The sequence below is a fragment of the Equus quagga genome, chromosome 4, assembly GCF_021613505.1.
Source record: "Equus quagga isolate Etosha38 chromosome 4, UCLA_HA_Equagga_1.0, whole genome shotgun sequence".
Classification (NCBI taxonomy): domain Eukaryota; kingdom Metazoa; phylum Chordata; class Mammalia; order Perissodactyla; family Equidae; genus Equus; species Equus quagga.
This window is the reverse complement of record NC_060270.1, coordinates 111,054,929-111,079,737: the sequence shown is the minus strand read 5'-3', so window position 1 is coordinate 111,079,737 and position 24,809 is coordinate 111,054,929. Positions and strand designations below refer to the sequence as shown.

Below are 24,809 nucleotides of genomic sequence, written 5' to 3'. Positions count from 1 at the left end.
AGGAGCAAGTGGAATGCTTGCATACTGATGACAGGAATACAAAATGGCATGGCCATTTTGGAAAAATAGTTTGGAGGCTTCTTAAAAAGTTAAACATATACCTAACATATCACCTAGCTATTCCCTCCTTAGTATTTACCAAACATAAATAAAGCACATGTCCATACAAATCTGTCCACAAATGTTCAGAGTAGCTTTATTTGTAGTAGCCAAAAAATGGAACAACCCAAATCTACATCAACCGGTGAATGTATTAACAAATTGTGTTATATGCATACCATGGAGTACTACTCAGCAACAAAAAGACATAAACCATTGGTACTGCAACATAGATGGATCTCACAATAACCATACTGAGTGAAAGAAGACAGAAAAAACAAGTACTTACTCTGTGATTCCATTTATATAAAATTCTAGAAAATTCCAACTAATCTAAAGGGATAGAAACAGATTAGTGGCTGTGCTGGGAAGTGGGGGAGAGAGGCAGGATGGTGGGATGACAAAGAAGCAAGAGGAAACTTTTTTTGGGGTGATGGACATGTCCATTAACTTGATTATGGTGATGTTTTCATGGTTGTACACATGGCAAAACATCAAATTGTACACTTCAAATATGTGCAGTTTGTTTTATGTCCATTATACCTCAGTAAATTTAAAATTTATACACGGCAAATAAACACTTGAAAATGTGCTTACCATCATTATTTAATAAGGAAATATAAATTAAAACCACATTGAGATCCACTGTAGTTATTGGGAAAGGATAAAGTTTAATACGTTTTCATATTACAGCAAAAATTCACCTGATTTAGAAATAAAATGACTCATAATCTTTAAAGGAGAAAGGCGATATTCTGCTTTTATTACAATACTCTACATAGCCTCCTCTCTGGTGCCATCCTGTCCAGCTCCAGGAGTCATCTGGAATAGTCTAACGTGTACTCTCAGCAACCCAGGTTTGTTCTCTAGTGTTGGTCTCCATTAAAGAAAACAGGGTTCTTTGGTGAGCAATGTATTCCATGTTTCTGAAAGAGTAACTCAAGCTGAATTTTGGGTTTTCTTAACTATTATCACAAGGAAAGGTTTTTAGCAGTTCTTGGGAGGGGAGCGGTGTTACAAAGGATAAAGAGGTCGGCCTGACAAGAGGGTTGCTAGGCACAAGTAGAAACAATCTAAATACCAACTAGAAATGATTATACACCCACCATAAATACTAAGATAAAAAGACTAACAACCACAAATGTTGGAGAAAATGTGGAGCAACTGGAAGTCTCATACATTGCTGTAGGCATGTAAAATGGTACAATCCTTTGGGAAAAAGGTTTGGCAGTTTCTTATTTAACTAAACATACACCTACTCTAGGACCCAACAATTCCATCCTTAGATATTTACCCAAGAGGAACAAAGACATATGTTCACAAAAAAATTTGTACAAGAATGTCAACAGCAGCTTTATTCATAATAGTAAAAATAAAAATTGAAACAGCCCAGGTGTCCATCAACAGGAAAAGAGAAAAAACAAACTGTGAAATATTCATACAAAAGAACACTCAACAAAAAGCAACGAACGACTGATACATGCAACATGAATTACTCTTAAAAACATGCTGAGTGAAAGAAGCATTATGCTTTGTATCATTTCATTTATATGAAGTTTTAGAATAGGCAAATTCAATCTGTGAGGAAAAATAACCAGAACAGTAGCTACACTTGAGGTGGGGTGGGGACTGACTGGGAAAGAGCATGAAGAAACTTTCTCGGATGACTGCAATGTTCTAAATTTTGAAAAGAGTTTGGGTTACACAGGTGTACGTATTTGTTAAAACTCAGTAAATTTATACTCAACATTCGTGCATTTCATTGCATGTAAGTGCACATCAAAAATTTTAACAACTAAACAATATTAAACTCTACTTAATGATATGTATATTGAAGTATTAGGAGGAAGTATACTGAAGCCTGCAATTTAGTTTGAAATACACGATAAAAGTAACATGAATAGATAAGTAATAAAACGTAGAGTAAAATGTAGAATCCATGTGGTTATTATTTGGGTATTTACTGTAAAATTCTGTCAACTTTGCTGTATGTTTGAAAATTTTCACAATAAAATGATGGGGAAAAGCCCTCAGTTGGTCTTATCTTTCTACTATATATCCTTTGCCTGAAATAAATTATTCCTGTTATAAGAGAGATTCTATAGCAACACAGGGACCAAAAATTAGCCCCTGAATTTTCCCTGAGATTCCAAAAGGTAAATGATATATGTAAACATGTTAAGAAAGGTAAGAACATATAAAAATTATTGAAAACGAAGCCAAGTTACATTCACAGTAATTACTAATAGTAATTAGTAATAGTAATTAGTAATAATAGTAATACTAATAGTACTAATAGTAATTAGTAATAGTAATTAGTAATAATACTAATAGTATTTATTATCACCACAAACAGGATGACTACCATTTTCTGTACCTTTAAAAAAAATGACTTTTAACCATTGAATGAAGAATTATCTTTATGTCAAGTTATATGTGTGAATAGGCCAATTGTGTCTCATCCAAACTTTGTCCAAAATTTGGATATGCAATTATCATTAAAAAAACAATTAAGCATTTTCCTATTCACCTAACATAATTGTCAGTATGCTATATGTGGGATAAAATAACATCCTTTACCTTTTGAGAGCTTTGGAGGAAATTTGGTATATTTCTTTTATTTTGGGGGAAGACTGGCCCTGAGCTAACATCTGTGCCCATCTTCCTCTATTTTATATGTGGGATGCTTGCCACAGCATGGCTTGCCAAGTGGTGCCTAGGTCCACACCCAGGATCCAAATTGGTGAACCCTGGGCCGCTGAAGCAGAGAGCGCAAACTTAACTGCTGTGCCACCAGGCCAGCCCCCAGTAAGTTTCTATCAAACAAATCTAGATGTGCACTTATTAGTTGTGGGACTCTGGGCAAATTAACTTCTGTAAGCCTCATTTGTAAAATGGGGAAGGATAATGTAGGTCATACCTCATATGGTTATCTTGAATGTTATGTGAGACAATTCACTTTACACGTATCACAGTAAACAGTAGATAGAAAGCACTCAATAAATACAACTTAGCATTAAAAAAAGTTATGTACAAGAAACAAAACATTCAATTGGTGGAAGAATGCAGAGTACCTTAGTTTGTTTGAATAGAACAATATCATCTGCTCACTAGGTAGTTCAAATAGTAACTATGATAGGATTTGTTTTGTTTTCTCCCAGAGTGGCAAGAAATGTTTTAGAAAGTCAAACAACAATAATCTTGCTGCATTGACACTGTGAGAATACAGAATCTTAGATCAAGGGGTGAAATGCAGAAATAACCTCTTATCAGCTTAATATGGGGAACCTGCTGAAAGAAGCTACCCTGCCTCACCCACTCTCCCATTAAACACTCAGAAATGTTACCCATAATGCTTTATGCTTGTCACTAGCACCTGTTAAATTGGTAGGCACACAGCTGAAGTCTCTAAAACATTCAAGTAGAGAGGAGGGTTAAGGTGGGTCAGGAGAATATTAAGCACCACTTCCTTCCACCCTCAAGAGAATGGCAGTCTCATTTATGCCTGGCAGGTGGCAGAATGATGCACTCCACTGTGGGGAGCTGGGAAGTCCATATTTTTTTGGGAAGCATGCTATATTGTCTCCTGCTGTGTGTTATCTGTAACTTTCCCACATTCTTTGCTATCTCTGTGTCTGTCGGCATCTTTTTATCAACCATCCTGTTAACAATCATGCAGCCCACATTCCCACATAATGTTACAATCGACTAAAATGAAATAGCAGCAGCTTGTCCTTTTAGTTGGGCACAGCCCCCCTGTTTGTTACACTGCCCACAACTCCCTATCATCTTTCACACTAGGTACATTTCCTGCCTGGCCCATATGGCAATTCCATCCTAGTCTACTTTGATTTTGGCAGTGGTGAGACATTAAGAATTTCTTAGTGGTCAGTTCATCTCTAGACTAGAAGTATTGCACCCACTCACCCCTGCCCCACCAAAAAAGCAGCCAGGAATCTCAGATAGTTCTCAGATGCCTTTCTGAGTAGATGAGTTCCTTTCTATCATTTCATCAAAAGAAGGCAGACTTTTTAAAGGAGAAGGGAAACAATAAACCTCTTCTTGAAAAAAAAATCTGACAGGATTGAAGTCTTAAGACATCCTTTTCTGAAACACTCTTGGGTCTTTCTGCTTTTACATAGCACTGCTTCTGCTTTGAAACCCACACAACACTGGTATCTTTCTTTTCTTTGGTATTTTTAATCTATTCCCTCTTACTGCACATGTTTTTCAAGATGTAAATTCACTGGGCAAGGCTGTTTAGATATAGTTAGTGTCTAATTAGAAGTTTGGGGTAATATCTAGCACATCGTAACTATTCAGCTGCTTTGTAATCACAATCATGTCTCTAAAATGCTCAGAAAGCTTAAAATATTATATTAAACAGTACTTTTAATATGCATAAGATGAGAATGGATTTTTCAATTAGTAGATATAAAAGTATTAGGATTTAATATACGAAGATAGTGTTATCATCTTGCTCACAAGGTAATCACTTCTACTTTCCCAAATGATCAGATTCAGAAAGATTTATTTTTAGCCCACATATATTTTCTCTTATTCTAAAATGTTCTAAATCTTCTTTTTTATTGCGCAATAGAGTTTTAGGTTTGTTGCCTTTCTTTCTTTTCAATTTGTGGACTCTGTTACTAATTTCTTGACTTTTGGAAATAGCTAATACCTTTTTCTCCTCAGCCCTGTTAATCATCATAAGACTGAAATTTATCTGCAAACTTCAAGGGCAGAAGAGGGCAGAATTCACATCATTCTTAACATGGGACCAGGCCAAAACTGAAGGAAAAACTGAAGAATTTTAATGTAAATCATCCAAGCTAAAATCTCATATTTTAACCTTAAATTTGAATCAGCAATGATTTTTACTGCTCTTTCCTCCCCTTCTATCTTGACTAGTTATTCTTTTGAGGCTGAATCAGAGAAATGTGCTGAACATGTGGATTGCAAGCAACTAGATTTCTCAAACAGGAAGCAAAAAGAAGCATTTTCTCCCTTTACTTACGTCGTTTTTATTTAACATTCTGAAAAAGAATAATTCTGAGTTAAAGGATCAATCTAAGGATCAATGACCCGTTTAGATTGGTTCTAACAAAGAAAAAATACTTATTTCACAACTAAGATAGAGCCAAAAGCTTTTTCTAGCTAATCAGTCAGTTCCCAAGATAGTAAGAACTCTTAGGACTTTTATCTACTCTTCTACAGGGAGCAGAACTGTGACCCAGGATACCTTTATCTTATTGCATACGTATGAAAATATTGCTTAAGCAGAATTGGAAGATTCACCAAATAAAGAGAATGGTAAAATGAGTGCAACATTCTTAGATGTATTAAGAGCAAAATGGCTATATCTTGGAAAAAATTTCACTTAAGAGTTTGCTTGGAATCTTTTAAATTAGTCTATAACAGAAGCACAAATAACCAATGGGAACATCAAGCCAAGAGAATAAGACCATGGAAGAAAAAATAATCTGGGAACTAGAGCCAATTCCCGATGCTATATACAAATACAAAACATATATACATATGTTAGGATTTTTTAGAAAACCATGATGACACATTTTTGGCTCAGAAGTATGTGTTCATATTACAGATCTCATTTCTCAAACTTAAGCAAAGTTTGTTATAGAAGATACAGGATTTCTTTCTGTATCTTTTGTATCTTTCTTCTCGTCTCTCCCTCCTAGTCTCACCAATCAAAATTCCATGTCATTCTTTAAGAACCATGTTAAACACCTCCCCTTCAATGACCCTCTCCCCAACTCCCCAACAATTAATCTTTTTCTGCTCCCCAACATTTTATATTTGCATCACCACCTAGCCAAAAGCTCCAAAAATGCTAGACTTCTTCGGCCATCATTCTAAAAAACCTTTACACCACCCTGTATGGCAAGAGTTTAAAAAAGTCAGTCATCTGAAGTCAACGCAAGATCTTTTCTGGAAAATACTGGAGAACGTGCTCTGCAGATAATAAAAAGGAGGACTGGACATAGCTGCTGGGGTGTTTGGCTAAAAGTCTCAGTAAGTTACATCTCAAAATTTAAAATCATCTCACTCTTTTTCACAACTTCTGTTTATGGTTTCTTCTTCTTCGCCAGGGTCACATACCATCTGGTAAACATAGCAGCTGAAAATTCTGCTGGGTTTCTGCTCTATGTGTAGCACCAAGTCTCTGTCAAAGTAGACTTCATGGCTATATGTCTGCAATGAAAACACAGTCAAATGGAATCTCCTCTTCACATAGTCATATTTGCTACTGTGTCACTAAAATGTCACAGCACGTATGCTAGAGATCTTCAATATACACTTGGAAGCCAAACAGTTGCCAGAAATAGTTTATTTTTCATTATTTGTGGATATGCAGATTACTTATGAGAAAAGCATTACACAAAATGTCGAGAATGAAAAGAGTTCTGGACTTAGGAGTCTGAACACCCAGATTCTACTGCTAACACTGCTACTATTTCACTGTGTGACCGTGGGCAAGTTGCTAAACCTCTCAGGTTCTTCACTGATGAAACAAGGATTGTATAAAATAATGTTTACTGTTCCTTATTTTATAATACTCAGAAGAGCAGACAAATGCTTCTAAGAGTGCCTAGAAACCCTACATGCTTAGATAAGGTCTCTGTTAAATAACTGCGGGGATTCAATACAGTATACTTTTATTTTTTTAAACATCATTAAACTTATAAAATGAGAAAAAAACAAAGACTATGGTAAGGAAATAAATAGCATATCCAGGAAAAAACATAAAGCTTCATCTTTAAGGCCATTGGTAAGGAGGCATCCTCTAGTGGCTAGGGGAGGAAGGCTTTAAGAAGTACTCGTTTTGTCCTGCATGGAGGATGACAACCTCTTTCATACGGTCATTGGTATGGGTGAACTTGGACTCACATGAACACAGTAACATCTGTTCTAACAAATGTCACCTATAAAGAAAACTTACAACTTTCTATTCCATGGACTCTACTCACCACATCCCATGACTCCACTAGTGGAATGCTTTTAAGTAAAGTCCCATATTCATTACAGTGGAAATCCAGGTGAGCTTTTCCTTCAGCATCTATTTGCGTAACAGCTACCACAGAAAGCAAATCCAACTCATCTTCATAATCCACAATTTTGAAAGTCTCAGGGAATAGATGGATAGGGTGAAGGAAAAGAGGGGCAAAATCCAGTTATTCAGTTTGGATTATTTCCACGTTTGTAGTTTATTCTAGTACTTATAAAAATACGTAGAAAGAAGAATGAATGGGTGGAAGCATAGGTGGAAATGTAGCTCTACTTATATGCCTAGTAAAACATCAGTTTTTCAAGATTTTCAAGACTTAAGCAGTATCCAGATTTTGACAAACAGAACCAGAGCTTGTCCAGATTCAAAAGAGGTATTCAACTGCTATTTCTGACATGTGTGTTCACTGGTTCCCAGACAGGACAGAATATGTAAACCCAGTTCTGAAACCTGAAGACTGCTTACTGTGCTCAGAAAGCTCTTACACCAGAAAAACACAAGCTGTTTGAAGAAGTGATAGCCCACCATATACTATTTATGACTCTATTTGTCACCGTTTTTTTCCTTTAAAACCTTTTTGTTTCCCTAAAGAAAACAAAAACGGTTACTTTTACTTGAGGGAGAATATTAGGAACTAAAATCCAACCCACAGAACAAGACTGGGATGAGAGATGTTAGAAATGATTAATGATGGTGAAGACTTAAGGGAGGAAAAAAAAACCTAACCCCAGAACTCTGTCTCAAGGAAGAAAACCTGGGACTCCAACAGCCTCACAAGGGAAGCAGATCTGTGCCCAGCCATCCAGGGACACCCAGGCAGGCACAGCAAGTTTCTCTTAATCACCACATACTAATCCTTCGCTTACGTGTGGTCAAACTGCTCTTTAATCCACTTATATTGCCTGCCTTTACCACACATGACATAAAAATTTACATAGGTTTATTACCCGCGGTTCCTTTTTATTTACCTTTTTGCCTTAATCTTATCTTTTTCAAACTTCAAAAGATGACTTCTTGCCTACGTGTCAGTGATTTTACAGAATTTAGTCACAACCCTTTTCAACTTTCCCTTTACAGGCTAAAGGTTTTCGTTTTCTAGTCTCATGATGTAGAGTCTCTCTCTATTTGCTACTATCTTCTCCCCCCTCCAATTATTCTTTTGATAATTTTAGTATGTCTTTCTTGAATATAGTTTTATATACAAGGCAGGGAGCTTTCTGCTTTGTTCTCAATAGATTCCCATGGTCCAAAATAATAAATTTTTTTCTTTTTTGAGAGTAGCCACATACTGGGCCACTTCCAAACTATTTTAAAAGATTTTTAAAAACTATCCTTAGCAGGCTACTCTAATATTTCTACCTAGAAATAATGACACAAACAATAATGTTATGAGGTCTAAATGGATTTAGTATTTATGCAATGGTTATATATTTGAAGCATGATCACTGTCAGTTGATTTCATAAGTACTTCCATTGTCTCTTTAAAAGAAAAGGCTAAAAATATATTAGCTCAGGGACTAGCAACGTCAAGTTGAGGATAGAGGCTGAACTGATTTACCACACCCTCACACCCTCCTCACCTGGCCCATGAACATTAACAAACATAGCCATGTCTAATAAGTGAAAAATAAAGCAAAAGCCATAAAGTCATCAGGATATAACTCAAGAGTTGCTATTGAGAGACTTCCTTAGAAAGTGTGCACGTTAACAAAACAAAACAAGTTAACAGTGTTTTCAAATTATTTCCATCCTATGAAACTTTCTGCAAACAAAATCTTATGAGTAATTCCATTTATGAAGAGAGGATGATGGGGATGAAGTGGTTGAAACAGCACGCACAATCCTATCATCTAAGGCTGCATGGAGCTCCTTACCCCCAACCTCTAGCCCAAGGTCTGGGACGCATAATTTAAAAACCACGGGGCAAGTGCACACTAGTTTGGTTTGCCATTTCTGGCTAAAGTAATACCTCTTGTTCTGGGTCGTCATCCAGAAGGTTAAATTTTTTTTTTACCACCCGTCCAGAGGCTGTAACAGTAGGTAAGTTTTCACTCTATCATGTGGAAAAAAATAAAAAGATGTGACAAGTCCTACTTTATACAGTCAACGGCAAGATTGTATTAAAAGATTTGGTAAAACTAACCAACCATTCTCTAATATCCACAATTCTTTCCTCAACTGAGAAGATTCTGAATCAGATTTCTGATCCTCCTAGTAAAGTTTTTAATGAATAAAATACCAAAATAGGCAAAAATAAATATAAAGATTAGAAATTTGCTACTTCACTCGCTCTTCTGATTTTTGCTTTAGTATAATACAACAAATAAAGAATGGATCTGCTTTTGGAAATTTCCCTCTGCATGATTTTCTTCATGTTCTTAAATTGTATGCTAAAGGAAATGAATCATCTGGAGTTAAAGCACAGTATATGATTTTTAAAGATTTATATCTACCATAACTTTCTCTAAGTTTGTACAATTAATTAAACCCAAAGGTCAGTAGTTTATTAATAAAAACTTAAAGAGAAACCCAGAAAGGTTTAGAAATAGAAATAAGCAAAAGATAAACTCAATAGGGCTGGGCTGGTGGCACACCGGTTAAGTTCAGTGTCTCTGCTTCAGCAGCCTGGGTTCGTGGTTTTGGATCCCAGGCGTGGACCTATACCACTCATCAAGCCATGCTGTGGCAGTGAGCCACATATAAAATAGAGGAAGATGGGCACAGATGGTAGCTCAGGGCCACTCTTCCTCAACAACAACAAAAAAAGATAAACTCAATATAATCAACTCTCTTCAAATCTCATATGTACATGGAGCTAAGACTAGCTACCTATGTAGATAAATGTAGATAAACGAACAGACTTTTATAGGATTGTGCTGTTTTTTCCAGCCACACTAAAAGGCAAACACATTTGTATGTTATATTCTTATACAGAAAGACAATGATATACAAAGGATTTTTAAAGTACTCCTAACTTACTTTGTTCTTCTCCCTGTTGGCCAAAATGACAAAATCTTCAGAGATCTGATGCTGAGCACTATTATTTTCTACTTCATTTAGCTTTAAAACTCTGAAAAGGGAAAAAGGATTCTAAGAACATAAGACCTTAACACACCATCAAAGTGCCAAAGTTGAACTTCTGAAATGAAACTCAATAAATGAAAATTATCGTAACAACACTGAGTTAGTTCTCCTCTCCTCCTGATCAGTCTGAAATATTAAGGACCGATCACTTAAGTGTCCATAAACTTCTTCAAATTCAGAGATTTTCTTAAAGAGAAAAAGGTAGGAACTGTGACAACAGGTGCTACTAAAGTAGGTAATGAATCAGCTTGCTCAGTCTTAAGCCACCTTCCCAAATGGCTTGATGAAAGTTACTCTAAAGAACCTCATCTCTGCCCTTCTACAACAGGTCTTCAAGGTTTCAGCTTTACCAACGGCATTACAGTAGGTATTTACATTTTAATTTCTGAAGATAGACTGAGGTACCAATGAACAACATCCTAGAGTTAACTATAAGACAGACTGGATTAGCAACTAAACCTTAACTAAGAGTTTTCATGATAGAGTAATATTTTAAAAACTGCAACTGGGGCTGGCCCTGTGGCCTAGCAGTTAAGTTCAGTGCACTCTGCTTTGGCGGCCCAGGTTTGCGGGTTTGGATCCCCAGCATGGGCCTAGACCACTCATCAGCCATACTGTGGCGGGAACCCACATACAAAATAGAGGAAGACTGGCACAGATGTTAGCTCAGGGCTAATCTTTCTCAGCAAAAACTAAAAATAAAATTAAATAAAAATAAATAAAAAACTGCAACTGACTTTACTTTTTTCTTAGGATTATATTTAAAGACTTAGGTTTTCTGAGTGCAAATGACCTCATGGATCAAGCTTATTAAGCAAGAGAAAATAAAATAATTTGCTCACCACCCACACAAATCTGTTCACAGCACTAACAAATTTCAAAAGCACAATGTTCTCTGAGCTTAAAGTCTCAAATGCAGGCAAAGAGAACAGCAGAAGCAGCAGCTATTGTGGCCAGGGAGAGTTGGAGGCTTTAGAATTTACCAGAGACAAAGAAATAAGATTACATTTTAAATTACTCAACTAATTATCTTAATTAGTGCCAATATTTAAAAGTGCTTATCTTTTAAAACTTGGCAAAAGGGTACACACTCTTTGTGGACTTTATTTTCTTAAATTCAAACTAATACAAAAGATGAGTGGTAACAAACATTAAAAATAAGGTTTACCAAAGCTGAACCATAGTTTTTAAGACTTTTTGTAAAAGTTCATAATCTTATTTCATCACGTCCCTTCATCTTCCTTATAATGGATCCAGAGAAGCAGACTAGTTATGAAGCATAAGGAATAAAGAAGGCAGGCACTGCCCTTCTTACTCAACACACACTTACTGAGCACCCACTCTGTGCCAGGCACTGTGCTCAGTGCTGTGGTTACAGGTATCAGCAAAACACAGTCACCCTGTCATTATGGACCTCATGATTCCAAAGCAAGATATTTAAACAGATAAGCACACAAATCATGAATTAAAATTGCTGTAAGTGCTACAGAGGAAGATTACACCGTGGGTACAATGAAAATATAACGGGGGAGCTAATCTAACAAGGGGTATCAAGGAAGGACTTTGTGAAAAAGGGACATGAAATCTGGGGCATAAAATATGAATAGAAATTTGGCAGGAGCCCAGGTCTGGGAAACAGACAAACAGAGGGAATTGGCCCTCAGCTTTCTGAAAAGACAGCATGTCTGAAATAAACTGAACGGGAGGAGGGTCCTTCAGACCATGAAGTATGTTGGTCTTTATCATAAGAGCAACAAGAAGCCATAAAAAGGTTAAAGCAGAATTCACCTGGTTAGGTTTTTGCGTTTGTTAATGTCTTTAAAAATCATTCTAGCTTCTCAGAAGAAAATAGATTTAAAAAGTGCAAAAGTGGATTCCTGGAATCCTGTAAGTAGGCTATTACTATAGTGCAGGCTACTGATGACAATGGTCTGACCAAAACGGTGACAGTGGCCAAGGGCAGAAAGAAGTAGATTTAAGAAATATTTAGTAGCAAAATAAACCGGATTGACAGATATGTGGGGGGGGGGGGGGGGGGATATGTGTATGTACGTGTGTGTGTGAGAGAGAGAAAGGGAGAGAATGCACGTGTTTATGTTTATCAATGAAAGTCAAGAAGGTAAAAAAGTGTCAAGAATGATTCCAGATTTCTGGCATGAGCCTAGATGAGAGGTTTGGGCTGGGATATAAATTTTGCAGTTTGGGTTACACATTCATCTTTGAAGCCAAGGGAATAAACAGAAGCATGCAGAAAGGGAATGAAGAGTGAGAAGAAAAAAAGGTCTAAGTCTTGAGGAATTCAAAAATTAAAGTCTGGGCAGAAGAGGAAGAGCATGAAAGGATACTAAGAAGACAGATCAGAGAGAGAGGAACATATTCAAGAGAATTGTGGTGTCAGGGAAGCCAAATGAAGAGTCTGTCAAGGAAGGAGAGGTCAATCATGTGGAAGATGGTGGGTAAACAAAGCAAAACCCGGTTTACTTCAAACAATCCACTCCTCCTGTGGCAAGACTGTCTTTTAGAACAAAGACAAATCATCTTCTCTCTCATTAATCCTGGAGAATTAATTAAGACCTGATGATGACAAGCCAATCTGTAATCTCTTTTCACTCATATATCATCCATCAAAGAACTTATTCAAGTGTAACACTTACAAATAGTAATAATGAGGTTGAAAGAATAAAGTCAGCTTTTCTAGATGCCAGTCTCTGAGGAAGCACCTGATAACAAGCTAATTATTTCTACAATTGGCTCAACAGTTAGCTGACAAAAATAAAGATGTCAATAAATGCCACCAAAAGCTACTTTTAACTTTAAAGTAACTAACGAAAATACTCACTTGACCTGATTTGGGCCAACATGTATTATTCTACCAGAAGCATCGGGATGAAAATAGATCCAGTCAGATTCTAGAGAACAACACTCCATTTCTTGGATCCCATTTTTTGCCTGAAGTTGGGGAAAAATATTGAAAATAAAGATTAAGGGAAAATTAAATAATTCTTCAAATCTAACATCAGTGATAGATCAGTAAGTCAAAGGTACAGGGAAAAGAAAATATTATCCAGTTGAACTGGGATGTGCAAAAGGGCTGAATTAGAACACACAAACTTGAGAAATCCACAACAAACTCAGAATTCATAGATTTACTCAGTATCATACATTATACCTCACAAATAATAAGTTATCATATCTCAAGCACCTAATTTGTGTCAGGCACTGCATCAGATGTTTTACAGTCATTGTTTCATTTGATCTTAACCACACTCAAGGCATATATTGTTATCCCCATTTTATGAATGAGGAAACTGATACACAAGAGGATAAACCATTTGCTCAATGTTTTACACCTATTAAACAGCAGATCTAACTCCAAAGTCCATGGACTTTCCATTATATAACTCTGACACAATTATGCACATGCAGGCCCCTACTTCTTCCTCCCTTCCCCATCGCCGAGAAACTGTCAACCAGAAGAGTGGGTGGTACAAAAATAAACATGTAACCAAATCTGAAATCTCAGATACAGGTCATATAATCTCCCTGGATAAGTCAGATATTAAACTTTAATGCTGAGGAAATGGTATAACGCTGCTTAGCTTTTGAAGGAAACTAGAGATATTTATTTCACGGTAGTATAGTTAGACATTAAAAGAAAGAAAAAGGTATCTCCATGATAGGTGATCATGTATGTACATAAATGTTTTACCTTATACACAGGAGCACTGGGAAATGATACCAGTATGAATACATTAACTTCACTAGCTTTATCCAAGTCATTTAATTTCTTTAATTTCTCTAGTAAAATGCAGTGATAGCATCTTTCCTATTAGATACTCATAAAAGTTTCTGAAATATTAATTTATTAATTCCATGAGCATACATTGATAGGACATTATGTTTTAGGTATCACACTAGGTGTTTGTACCCAACATGAATTAAACATAACCCTTGCCATCAAAAACCTCATAGTAAAGAGGGAAGGCAGAAACATAAAAAGAGAATAATGAGGCGGTGTAGAAAACAAAGTGATATTATCAAGCATTCAACAACCTAGGTGAGCAGAATTTCAGGAAGAAAAAAATCTTGAACTAAGCCTTAAAGGATGAGCAGAAAATGGCTAGAAAAAAAGAAACAGTAAAACCAAAAGCACAGAAGTGTTAACCCATGTAGCACGTATGTGCATAAACATGAGTAGCAGCCAAAATTAAACCAGCCATGGGACTAGAAAAGTAGGCTGGGGCTACATCACAAGTGCTTTGTATGCTTTGCTTTAGAAAAAAAAAAAGGAATTTAACACGTATGTATCAAATTAGTGAATGAGTTTAAAGTTTCCAATAATTTTTATAAGTATACTAATAATTTCTAATAGGCATGGTGGTATTATTACATTTTACATATAAGAAAGTCAATGTAATTAAAAATCTTGGTTGCAACCACTGAAATTAATGTGTCCATGATGGCATCAGCTCCAGATGCTCCTGTGTTTAATATAAAACATGAACATACTATACATCTCTTTCTTTAGAAGACTATTCTCTTTATATAATATCTATAACACACAAAAGAAACATTATCTTTGTGTTAATTACTAGGCAGCATTATTATCAGCTTCTATAGTTGTTATTATTTACTCAAATGCTAGATTTTAAAGTTCAGCTTAATAGAAAGCTATGAAACATTTTCTGAATTCTTTAGTTTGGCCCCATATGTGTTTTTGGGTTATCTACTCTTCTGACTGACAGGTGGGACAGTAATGGGCATATGCATCATTAAGGTAATGTCATTGCAACAAAGCTGCCTGGCAAAAGAACTGAAAACTACTTCTGGATTTGGCAATGATTATGAATATGTTGAAATACAGATTTGATTAAATGTTATAATCAGTTATTACAGAAGGAGAATATTTGACAGGCATGCTTGACATAGAAGTTGAAGGCCATTTTATATATACACACACAGAATATGTGTTATCATATTGATGCATAATATGTATTATCATAATGATACATACATATCAATATGTATCTTATATAAGAGGAATATGTACTAAATACCCAGGATGTGAACTGTGCAGAGTTTGACTGGACGGAAAAGTTAAGTGAAAAAGAGAGGTGACACGTCCTGGTGGCTGAAAGATATCCACTGGCTGGAAGGTGAACAAAAACCACAGACTTGCCATGGCAGGAAACAGCCCATAGAGATTCCATCGTAAAAGAGGATGCCACTGGGCTGGGCCAAACAGGAGCTGCCACAGATGACAGATAAATGAAAAAATGGAAGGGAACAAAGCTCCCACAAAAGGAAACCAGAAGACTCTAGAGTGTTCCCCAGTGGCCACAACATCAAGGGAGTTAGATAAATGGACCCAAGATTGTGCTGATCTTCAGTGTCGTGAAAGGTGACCTGTGATTCTAAAAGCCACTGGATCCAACAGTGACTGACTGAGCAAGATCCTGGAAGAGATGGGTGTGGAATAAACTGAGTCTGCCTCAGACAAAGTAAGTTCATTTGATATATCAAGGGGTTCTAGAAATAAATAAAACTAAATCAGCAATCCAAAACAAAGATGGACTCCCTCTCCTCTGTGCACTCACTCTTTGCACTTATCTCAATCTCTGTACTTAACAGACTGCATCTTATCTACATGTCTGCTTTCTTTTGAAACTGTAAGTAACTTGAGGGAAGGGAATGTGTCCCCAGCCATGTCTAACACACAGTAGGCCCTCAATGTTTATTAAATGATAAATCAATGCCTAAATCATTTTTAAAAAGAAAATGAAGAAAAATTCAAGGGGTAGAAATTTCTATAGCCTTACTACGTACCATTTCTTCCTATTCTGTCATAAATAACTTAAGAATAACCTTGAACATTCAAAGTGTTTCAATGCTTACATTGTGACCATCAAAGTTCTATCTGGTTCTGCTCTGGAAGGCAAACAGCCACAAACCATGAAAAGCAGTAACAACAACACACTCTACCAGCAGTTTCAGAGGCAACCTGAAAGTATTCCATCAACGATTGCCACTACAGAGTTTCAGAGATGTTCTGAATGGGCTTCCCTGCCAGGCGACTGGTAAGAAAAAAAACCTAAGCAATCTTTGATGCCCTAAGAATTTTAAAATATTAATGTTTTTAAATTCTAGGTAGTACACCAAGTGTTTGCTATATTCTTTGTATTCTTCTGTACATTTTCACTAATTATTAATAACAAAGAATTAATTCTTAGGAATATAGACCCATTAGAGAAGTAGAGAATAAAGAACTGATATAAATTCGCTACTAGAAAGTTTGATCACTCATAATTTACCAAGGAATTGTCTTTTAGGGCACAAATATGGAATACTCCTTTCTGTTTCTTCTTATTAGGTGTGATGATGTAGTGCCAAGGATGGCCTCCAATCTGAAAAGCATTCTCCAGGGAGGACACCTCAAAGAGCAGTGGTGGCGTGTCTGTAGAGATGGGCAAAATGCATTTATTAGCTTCTCTGGTATTATAGTCTTGGGACATTCATTAAATAAATTCAACCTTGCTTTGCATGCACCATCTCTGAGTTTCCATTAATGAAAAATCACTATGTTCAAGAAAATAAAATACAATCAGGAAAGAGGCTTACTGCTAAGAAAAGAGAAAACTGGTAGGAAACAAATGTTAGGCTATTAGTCAACTTTCTAGACATCTGTTTTCAGGACATGTGTGACCTCCAGCTGAGTAGAGATAAAAAGCGGGCTGAAGGTGCTTAAGATGGCAAAAAATGAAAAAGTATGCCTAATACAAGCAGCTGCTGGGGCCGGCCCAGTGGCGCAGCGGTTAAGTTTGCACGTTCCGCTTCGGCAGCCCAGGGTTTGCCAGTTCGGATCCCGGGTGCAGACACGGCACCGCTTGTCAAGCCATGCTGTGGCAGGCATCCCACATAGAAAGTAGAGGAAGATGGGCACGGATGTTAGCTGAGGGCCAGTCTTTCTCAGCAAAAAGAGGAGGATTGGTGGCAGGTGTTAGCTCAGGGCTAATCTTCCTCAAAAAAAAAAAAAAAAAGCTGCCATTTACTAAGGATCTCGTATGTACAAGACTCTGGGTTAGATACTGTTTCCAACTCTCATAACAATCCTACAAGGTAATTCGGTCTAATAATTCCTTCAAACATGAGGAAAAGATCTTCCATATTCTAGACTAACAGGTTATACTTAGCAAATTTTACAAGAGCAGTCTTGCTTAAAATTTCCAGTATAGAGGTGACATCAGTTATAATAAAACATAACCACTTAGGATAGGTCCTTTCACAGTGGAAGCTTTATTAAAGGATAGCCACTACTACTAGTGTTATCATTAGACAAGCTAACTTTAAAGTAGTTTAGATACATCCAGTCAGTCATTGTCTTTTGGAGATTGACACCATAAAAGAACTATCTGTTGGTGCCTTTTAACTTTGATAACAACTAATTTTAGGTAGAATATAACATATTTACTTTAGAGAAATGCCTAAGTGGAAGGTACTGCAGCTCTAGAAGACCAGAATTCCTTTGGGTCAGTCCTTGGGAAATACCACAAGGTCTGTTTGGGCTGGTGGCTAATCCACAACTCCTTTGTTTACCTCTCTACCTTGAGAATTTAATCTTTGGTTTATGAAGCCACCACTGTCAGTAAAGAGGTTTGTCTTAGGGAGACCATTCACTCAAGAGTCACATGTAACATACAGAAATGTGTGCTTTCTTAGGCCTCTTCATAAGGACAATTCACTACTCACGAGAAAAACAAATAATGAAAAGTGAGTTCACAAACTGATAATCTTACAGAGGAAGAAGAGAAGCATAAACATATCAAATATATTTAAAGTGTTTTTTTAACCCTTTTAAGAAAAGGGTAATATTCTTAATATATAAAGAAGTCTTTTTAAATAATAAAAATATGAACACCCCAACAGAAAAATCAGCAAAGAACATCAGTAGGTAAATTACGAAAGAAATACAAATATCACATGTGATAATGTGGTGGGTACCAAATGATGGAGTATGAGGAAAAGAAGAATTATAAAAAGAAAAAATATAATTAGAGTTTGAATTTGGGGTTAAAATTTTAGGTAAGTATGTTGTAGAGAATATAAACTAGGTATTCAAAATAGAAAAACAAATCAATGTAAAAAGATGTATTTAAAAAGAAATACTTTTCCAAGCAGTTGCTAAAAATGGCCCAAAGGTAGCAGCAGTACTCTGCTCACCACAACTCTGATGGTCCCCACGAACCCCAAGAGCCCAAATTTTGACCTCTAATATTATTCTTAATTTAAAAAATCCTAGAAGTTCTCAGAGAGTAGCTGATTCCATGTCTCTTGGTGAGGTAATTTTAGGATAGGTCTGAACCATCCCGTTGTTGCTATAAAGGATATTTACAAGGATGTCAGGGTAGTGTTAAAAGAATACGAGTGCCAGGAAAGTGGTTCCTACTGGCTAGAATGTGAAAAAAGCAGCATCAAAAAGAAAACAGTAATTATTACTAATTATAATGCTTTGAGTCTCTGAAAGGTCAAACAATGATACTTCAAAGGAAAGGTTTAACATAAAGCGTACAAAATGATTGTTGTCTATAAAAGAAGAATGGCTATAATAGGATATGACTTTTCTGTAATTTTAAAGTATAGGGGATAGTTAACCTTATATAATTCTTCTATTAAATAAATGTTTGTTTAAAAAAATTTAGATATGTGTTAGGTGAAAATACAAGGTACAGAACAGAGTGTATGATATACTATCATGCACGACATCATGATGTTTCAGTCAACAATGGACCACATAGTTGACGGTGGTCCCATAAATTTAGTACCATATAGCCTGGATGTGTAGTAGGCTATATCATCTAGGTTTGTGCAAGTACACTCTGATGTTCGCACAACAAGAAAACCGTCTAACAATACATTTTTCAGAATGTATCCGCGTTGTTAAGCAATGCATGACTATACTACATTTGGTCTAAGAAAGAAGGTAATATTTAAAGGATACATACACACATTTACTTATTTTTACAAAAAGAAACAACAGAAAAATAACCTAGAAACTAAAAATAACGGTTACTTATGGGGATCGGGTGGGACGGGGGAGTGAAGTAACAGAATGAAAGGACTATGTGTGGAAGCAAAATTTCTCAGAATATATCTTTTTATATAGTTTTGACCTTTGAAACACACACATTTCATAACTTCCAGAATAAAGTCAAAAGGGAAAAAGCAAACCAAAAATTGAAAACAAACTAAACCAAACAAACCTATCTATATAAAATTGATAATCTAATCATATAGAGAAATAATTTCAAATAATATTTGAACACATTATTCTGATAGTACACTTACTGGACTGTACACCAAGGACAAAAAGAACTGCAGAGATATCTTAACCATCACTCCATACTTTAGTTTTTAGTAGCAGCACTGATATGGCAATTTTAAGACTATGAAATATAAATTATAGGATAAAGTTTTATTAGGACTCAGGAAGTTCAGTGGAAGCCAAAATATAAATATAAAATCAAAGAACAGTTAAACTTGGAAAAATGAAAATGAACTAATTTTCTTGAATTTTTGTTTTAACACATTTCCCAGCTTTGTTCATTGAAAAGTAAAGACACCTGATTGCAATGAGCACAACTAGCTCTTGGTCTTTGTTGGGGGCTGAACCGTGTCCCTCAAAAACATATGCTGAAGTCCTAACTGCCAGTATCTGTGAATGTGACTTTACTGGAAATAGGGTCTTTGTGGATGCGATAAATTAAGATGAGGTCATACTGGATAAAGGTGGGTCCTGAATTCCACAACTGGCACCTTCATAAGGAGACAGAGATTTGAAGACACAGAGAGAAGAAAGCCAAGTGAAGATAGGCAGAAATTGGAGTTAGGATATGCTGTCACAAACCGAGAAATGCCAAGGATTGCCAGCAACAACCACAAGCTGGAAGAGGCAAGGAGGGATTTTTTCCTCGAGTCTTCAGACGGAGGTTGTCCCTTCCAACACCTTGATTTCGGACACCTAGCCTGCAAATTTTGAGAGAATAAACGCCTATTCTTTCAAGTGCCCCAGTTTGTGGTGTTACAGCAGCCCTAGGAAGCTAACAGTTGATAATCATGTTCCCTAATAAAATGGCCCCTTTCCAGATCTAGGACAAGGAAGGTAACAAGTAAGCTTGGGACATATTATGGTTCCAGAAAGCAAGGAGATTCTCTAAGACTATGGAGGATGTCAAAATGGAGTTCTCATTGGCCAAATTTAGGACAATTTGAGCATCACTAAGATATAATGGCTATAACTATATAATTTTGGATAAACAAAAATCCATGACCCTGCTTATATATATGTTCACCTCTAAAATACTTAGCCACAATTGGAAGTGAGTATTACCCCAACTCCTTGCTCTGAATACTGGTCATTAAAGAGAAGGAGTAAGTATTTACTTTGACTTTTGGGAGGAATTATAGTTCATCCCTAGGTGATGAGTGAAAGTTTTTATTTACAGAAAAATGCCAGCTATTAAAGGCAGAAGGAATGACAGAATTTTTTTAAACTGCCATTCTGCAACCTGCAATGACCTAATTGATTCAGGCCAAGAATCATTAATGGTTATAGGAATATTTTTGTATTATTTATAATCACAGAAAATTAAAAACAATCTAAATGTTCAAAGTAGTGAATTGGTTAAATAAATTTATAGTTCACCCATAAAATGGTATATAAGTCAAGTTCTTAAAGCCTCAAGGAGCTGTGCATGCACATGTATACACACAGAACCACTTTTTGGCAGAGGTAACATAAGCACTATATTCAAAAACTATCAGAACATGTATAATGAAAACTTCTTTCATCTGTATCCCTCAGAGGTAATTACTATTTATCAGGTTTTTGTGTATCCTTCCAGATATTCCAGGCAAATCTAAAAGCATACATTCATATATATACTTTTAATATATGAATATGAACACTTTACACAATGAGGCTTTTTATATACACAGTTTTGCACTCCTTTTTTTCACTAAATAATGTATATTGGAAATTGCTCTACACCATTGCAAAAAGAATTCTTTTTAACAATTAAATTTATGATACGAACAATGAAACAATACCAGCGTCACCTATCGATATATACGTTGTTTCCAATCTTTTGCTATTAGAAACAATGTTGTGATTGTACATTTGTCATTTTGCACACATATCTGGGATAAATTCCCAGACATGAAATTCTTCAAGGAGTGTATGCATTTAAAATTTTGATACATATTGACAAATTGTCCTCTATAAAGGACAACAATAAATAAAAGTGCCTCTTCTATACTTTCACCAACCCTGTTATCAATTTTTTAATATTTGAGAATTTTAATTTGTATTTTCTTTGCTGGGCTTTGCCCTCCTCTAATTAAAAGGTATTTATATTTCCTTGTCTTTTGAACAATATCCTTTGCTTATCTTTTTTGTTGTGTTGTCCTTTGTCTTACTGAGCTGTAGAACTCTTTATATAGAGAGGAAATTACCCCTTTACAGGATGTTTTGCAAATAATGTCGTGTTTGTTGATTTTTATTTATTTATTTTTTGGTGAGGCAGATTGGCCCTGAGCTAACATCTGTTGCTAATCTTCCTCTTTTAGCTTGAAGAATATTGTCACTGAGCTAACACCTGTGCTAATCTTCCTCTATTTTGTATGTGGTATGCCACCACAGCATGGCTTGATGAGCGGTGTGTAGGTCCGCACTTGGAATCTGAACCCATAAACGCTGGGCCACTGAAGCAGAGTGTGTGAACTTAACCACTACACCACAGGGCTAGCTCCTGTTATTTGATTTTTGAGTTGGTTTATGTTGTGTGTGTGTGTTTGTTTGGGTTTTTATTGCTATGTTTAAGTTTATTTTTATGTAACCAAACTTATCAATCCCTTCTTTTATGGCTCTGGGTTTTACGCCATGCTTAGAAAGGTCTTCCCCACTCTGAGATAAAAAGATTTTCCCAAGTTTTCTTACAGAACTTTTAAATCTTTGATCCATCTATTATTTATTTTGGTGTAAAGAGTGAGTGGGGGGTTGGCCTAGGGGTATAGTGGTTCAGATCCTGGGTGTGGACCTATACATCACTCATCAAGCCATGCTGTGGTGGCACCCCACATAGAAGTAGGAGGATTTACAACTAGGATATACAACTATGTGCTGGCGCTTTGGTGGGGGGGAATAAGGAAGAGGAAGACTGGCAACAGATGTTAGCTCAGGGCCAATCTTCCTCACCAAAAGAAGCATATCTTTTAAAAAAAAGATATATTAAAAATAATAAATCTTTAAAAAAACAGAGAGAGTGAGATAAGACTCCAACTTTATTGCTTTCACAAGACCATCTACTAAATAATCGAGATGGAAATCAGTATTCGTAATATTAACATATAAAAGTGGGTTAGGTTACAGATATACACAACAATATGAAATGAATCTCAGAAATAATATGCTGAGTGAAAGAAGCCAGACAAAAAAATACACATCATATGATTCCATTTACATGAAACTCTAGAAAATATAAATTTAAGCTATAGAGAAACAAAGCACATCACTGGTTGCAAGGCTGGAGGTGGGAAGGGAATTGGCTGGGAAGGCACAGGGAAACATTTTGGAGTGATAAAAAGATTCTAAATCTTGATTGTAGTGATGGTTTCATGAATATATACATTTGGCAAAACCCAAACTATACAGTTAAAATGGGTGTATTAAAGTGCATGTAAATTATACCTCAACAGAGTTAATTTTTTAAAAAGCAATTTACGAAAGAGGATTTACAGTATGACTTTTTTGGCTTTAGACATATAGAAATATACACCTTATAAGATTAGGAAAAAAATAACACCAAGGTTAACTCCAAAATAATAACAGCTCCAGGCACAAGGACTATGAGTGTTTTATATTTCCTCTATTTATCTTTATTTCCTAATTTTCCTGTAATGAAAATGAACTGCTTTGCATTAAGAAAAAAGCTATTTAAAGTTAAAATGAATATTACTTTGTATAGACAACTAATCCTGAAAAATAAATTTGGAGAAATGAAAAGCATTTCAGTCTCTACAGTTTGAAAAAACACTCAAAGTTTCCAGTATAACATGCTACTTTTCTAGTCAAATGTCTAAAAATCATTGAATTACAACGTTTTATAGTGACAAGTGATGTCATAGATGTTTTCAAACATCATTATTTCACAGTTGAGAAAAATGAGGCCCAGACAAGTTACGTGATTTGCCCACTATCACACCCCCAGTTAAGTTAGTAGTGAAGTTTCACTCTTACTAACGGTAGACCAAGATTCTGCTCACGAATCCAGTCTTCTTTCTACAAACAGAGACCTAAACCATAGCACAATCCTTCAGCCTCTATGCACTTTGTCTTTATCACCCTCTTTGTTTTACTCATTTATTCTCTGCATTTCAACAAGAACAATGCTACCATTTTGGGGAACTCTTCAAAATAACTCATTTTAGTTACCACTGGAGCTTGTAGTTTTAAAATTCTTAATAGAGTCCTGTAGTGTATTTGCATTGCTGGGGCTGAGTTTTCACAAAACTGCCTAATTCTGTTTGTCCAAGGCATTTAAAAACTTGACTAATTTTTTACATAATTTTTTTAACCTCTTGGATAACTTAATTGGCTATATTGAACTCCTTCATTCAGAAGTTTTCAAAGTTGGTCATTTAAAACTAAAAAGAATATCTCCTTTTTTCTAACAATGAAATCTTTTATTTCTGTTTCTTGATCTGTTAATGATAAAATGTTAAGTAAGAATGATAGAAAAAAATTCTTACCTTATTCTGTCTACATTAGAAAAATCTTTGGAGTTTCACCTAAAAATACGATGTTTATTGGTTGGAAATAAAAGGACGTTCTTAACATGATAATGAATGACTCTTAATGAACTAAGAATACAGATAAATATACATTAGGATAATAAAATGTTTTCTTTTTTAATTTACTCGTGAATTTTATATCTATTTGCAAACATTAAACCATCCTTGTATTCCTGAGATGAATTCTAGTCAGTCATGGTTTATATCTTTTAATATACCCTGCTCAAATTTGAGTAGTAGTTGATTTCTTTTTTATTAAACTGGTGAATTTGATAATCTAGTTAAATACAGAACATTTTTCTTATATTTACAGAATTGTGTGTAATTTTCTTGCTTGTGCTTTGTCAATCTTTAAGTATATCGGGAGGTTTTCTCTGTGTCTAAACTGTATGTTCAGGTGGCAAGGTAAAGGTCCCCTATCTCTGGCCAAGCAAGACCCAGCATCCCCAGGCCTTCAGTTCAATAAATAACTGACAGATTTTTGTCAACATCTACTCAATAACAAGGAATATGCTATATAGGAGTAAAGTGAATTGAGTTTATAATTAAATTATGAGAAAAACATTTGGATGATTACAATTAATAACTATTTATATGACCACTTATTTTTTAAGGTGAAAAAAATACTATATAGTAGCCATACCTGTGATTTTAATATTACAAGGAATGCCAAAAGGAGCCTCTCCTACAGTTCCAGTAGTCCCACCCCATCTGCATGCACACCCTAAGTCAAGTTTCTGTTGCATGAACTAAA

General features: G+C 35.6%; 1 protein-coding gene across 2 annotated transcripts in view; it reads right to left on the bottom strand.

Moving 5' to 3' along the window:
- Positions 1–205: 205 nt before the first annotated feature.
- The window catches only part of DCAF17 (DDB1 and CUL4 associated factor 17), a 39,478-nt gene continuing 14,874 nt past the window's right edge, over positions 206–24,809 (bottom strand). The window contains exons 8-14 of one of the 2 annotated variants that reach the window (XM_046658541.1): positions 24,699–24,804; positions 16,522–16,664; positions 13,050–13,159; positions 10,106–10,196; positions 9,096–9,179; positions 7,089–7,244; positions 207–6,312 (exon numbers count right to left, since the gene is read on the bottom strand). In XM_046658541.1, coding sequence (XP_046514497.1) covers positions 6,163–6,312; positions 7,089–7,244; positions 9,096–9,179; positions 10,106–10,196; positions 13,050–13,159; positions 16,522–16,664; positions 24,699–24,804 — 840 coding nt within the window. In that variant the 3' untranslated portion in view covers positions 207–6,162. Of the gene's footprint in view, positions 6,313–7,088; positions 7,245–9,095; positions 9,180–10,105; positions 10,197–13,049; positions 13,160–16,521; positions 16,665–24,698; positions 24,805–24,809 lie in introns of both variants that reach the window. The other variant, XM_046658542.1, reaches the window with a different exon arrangement.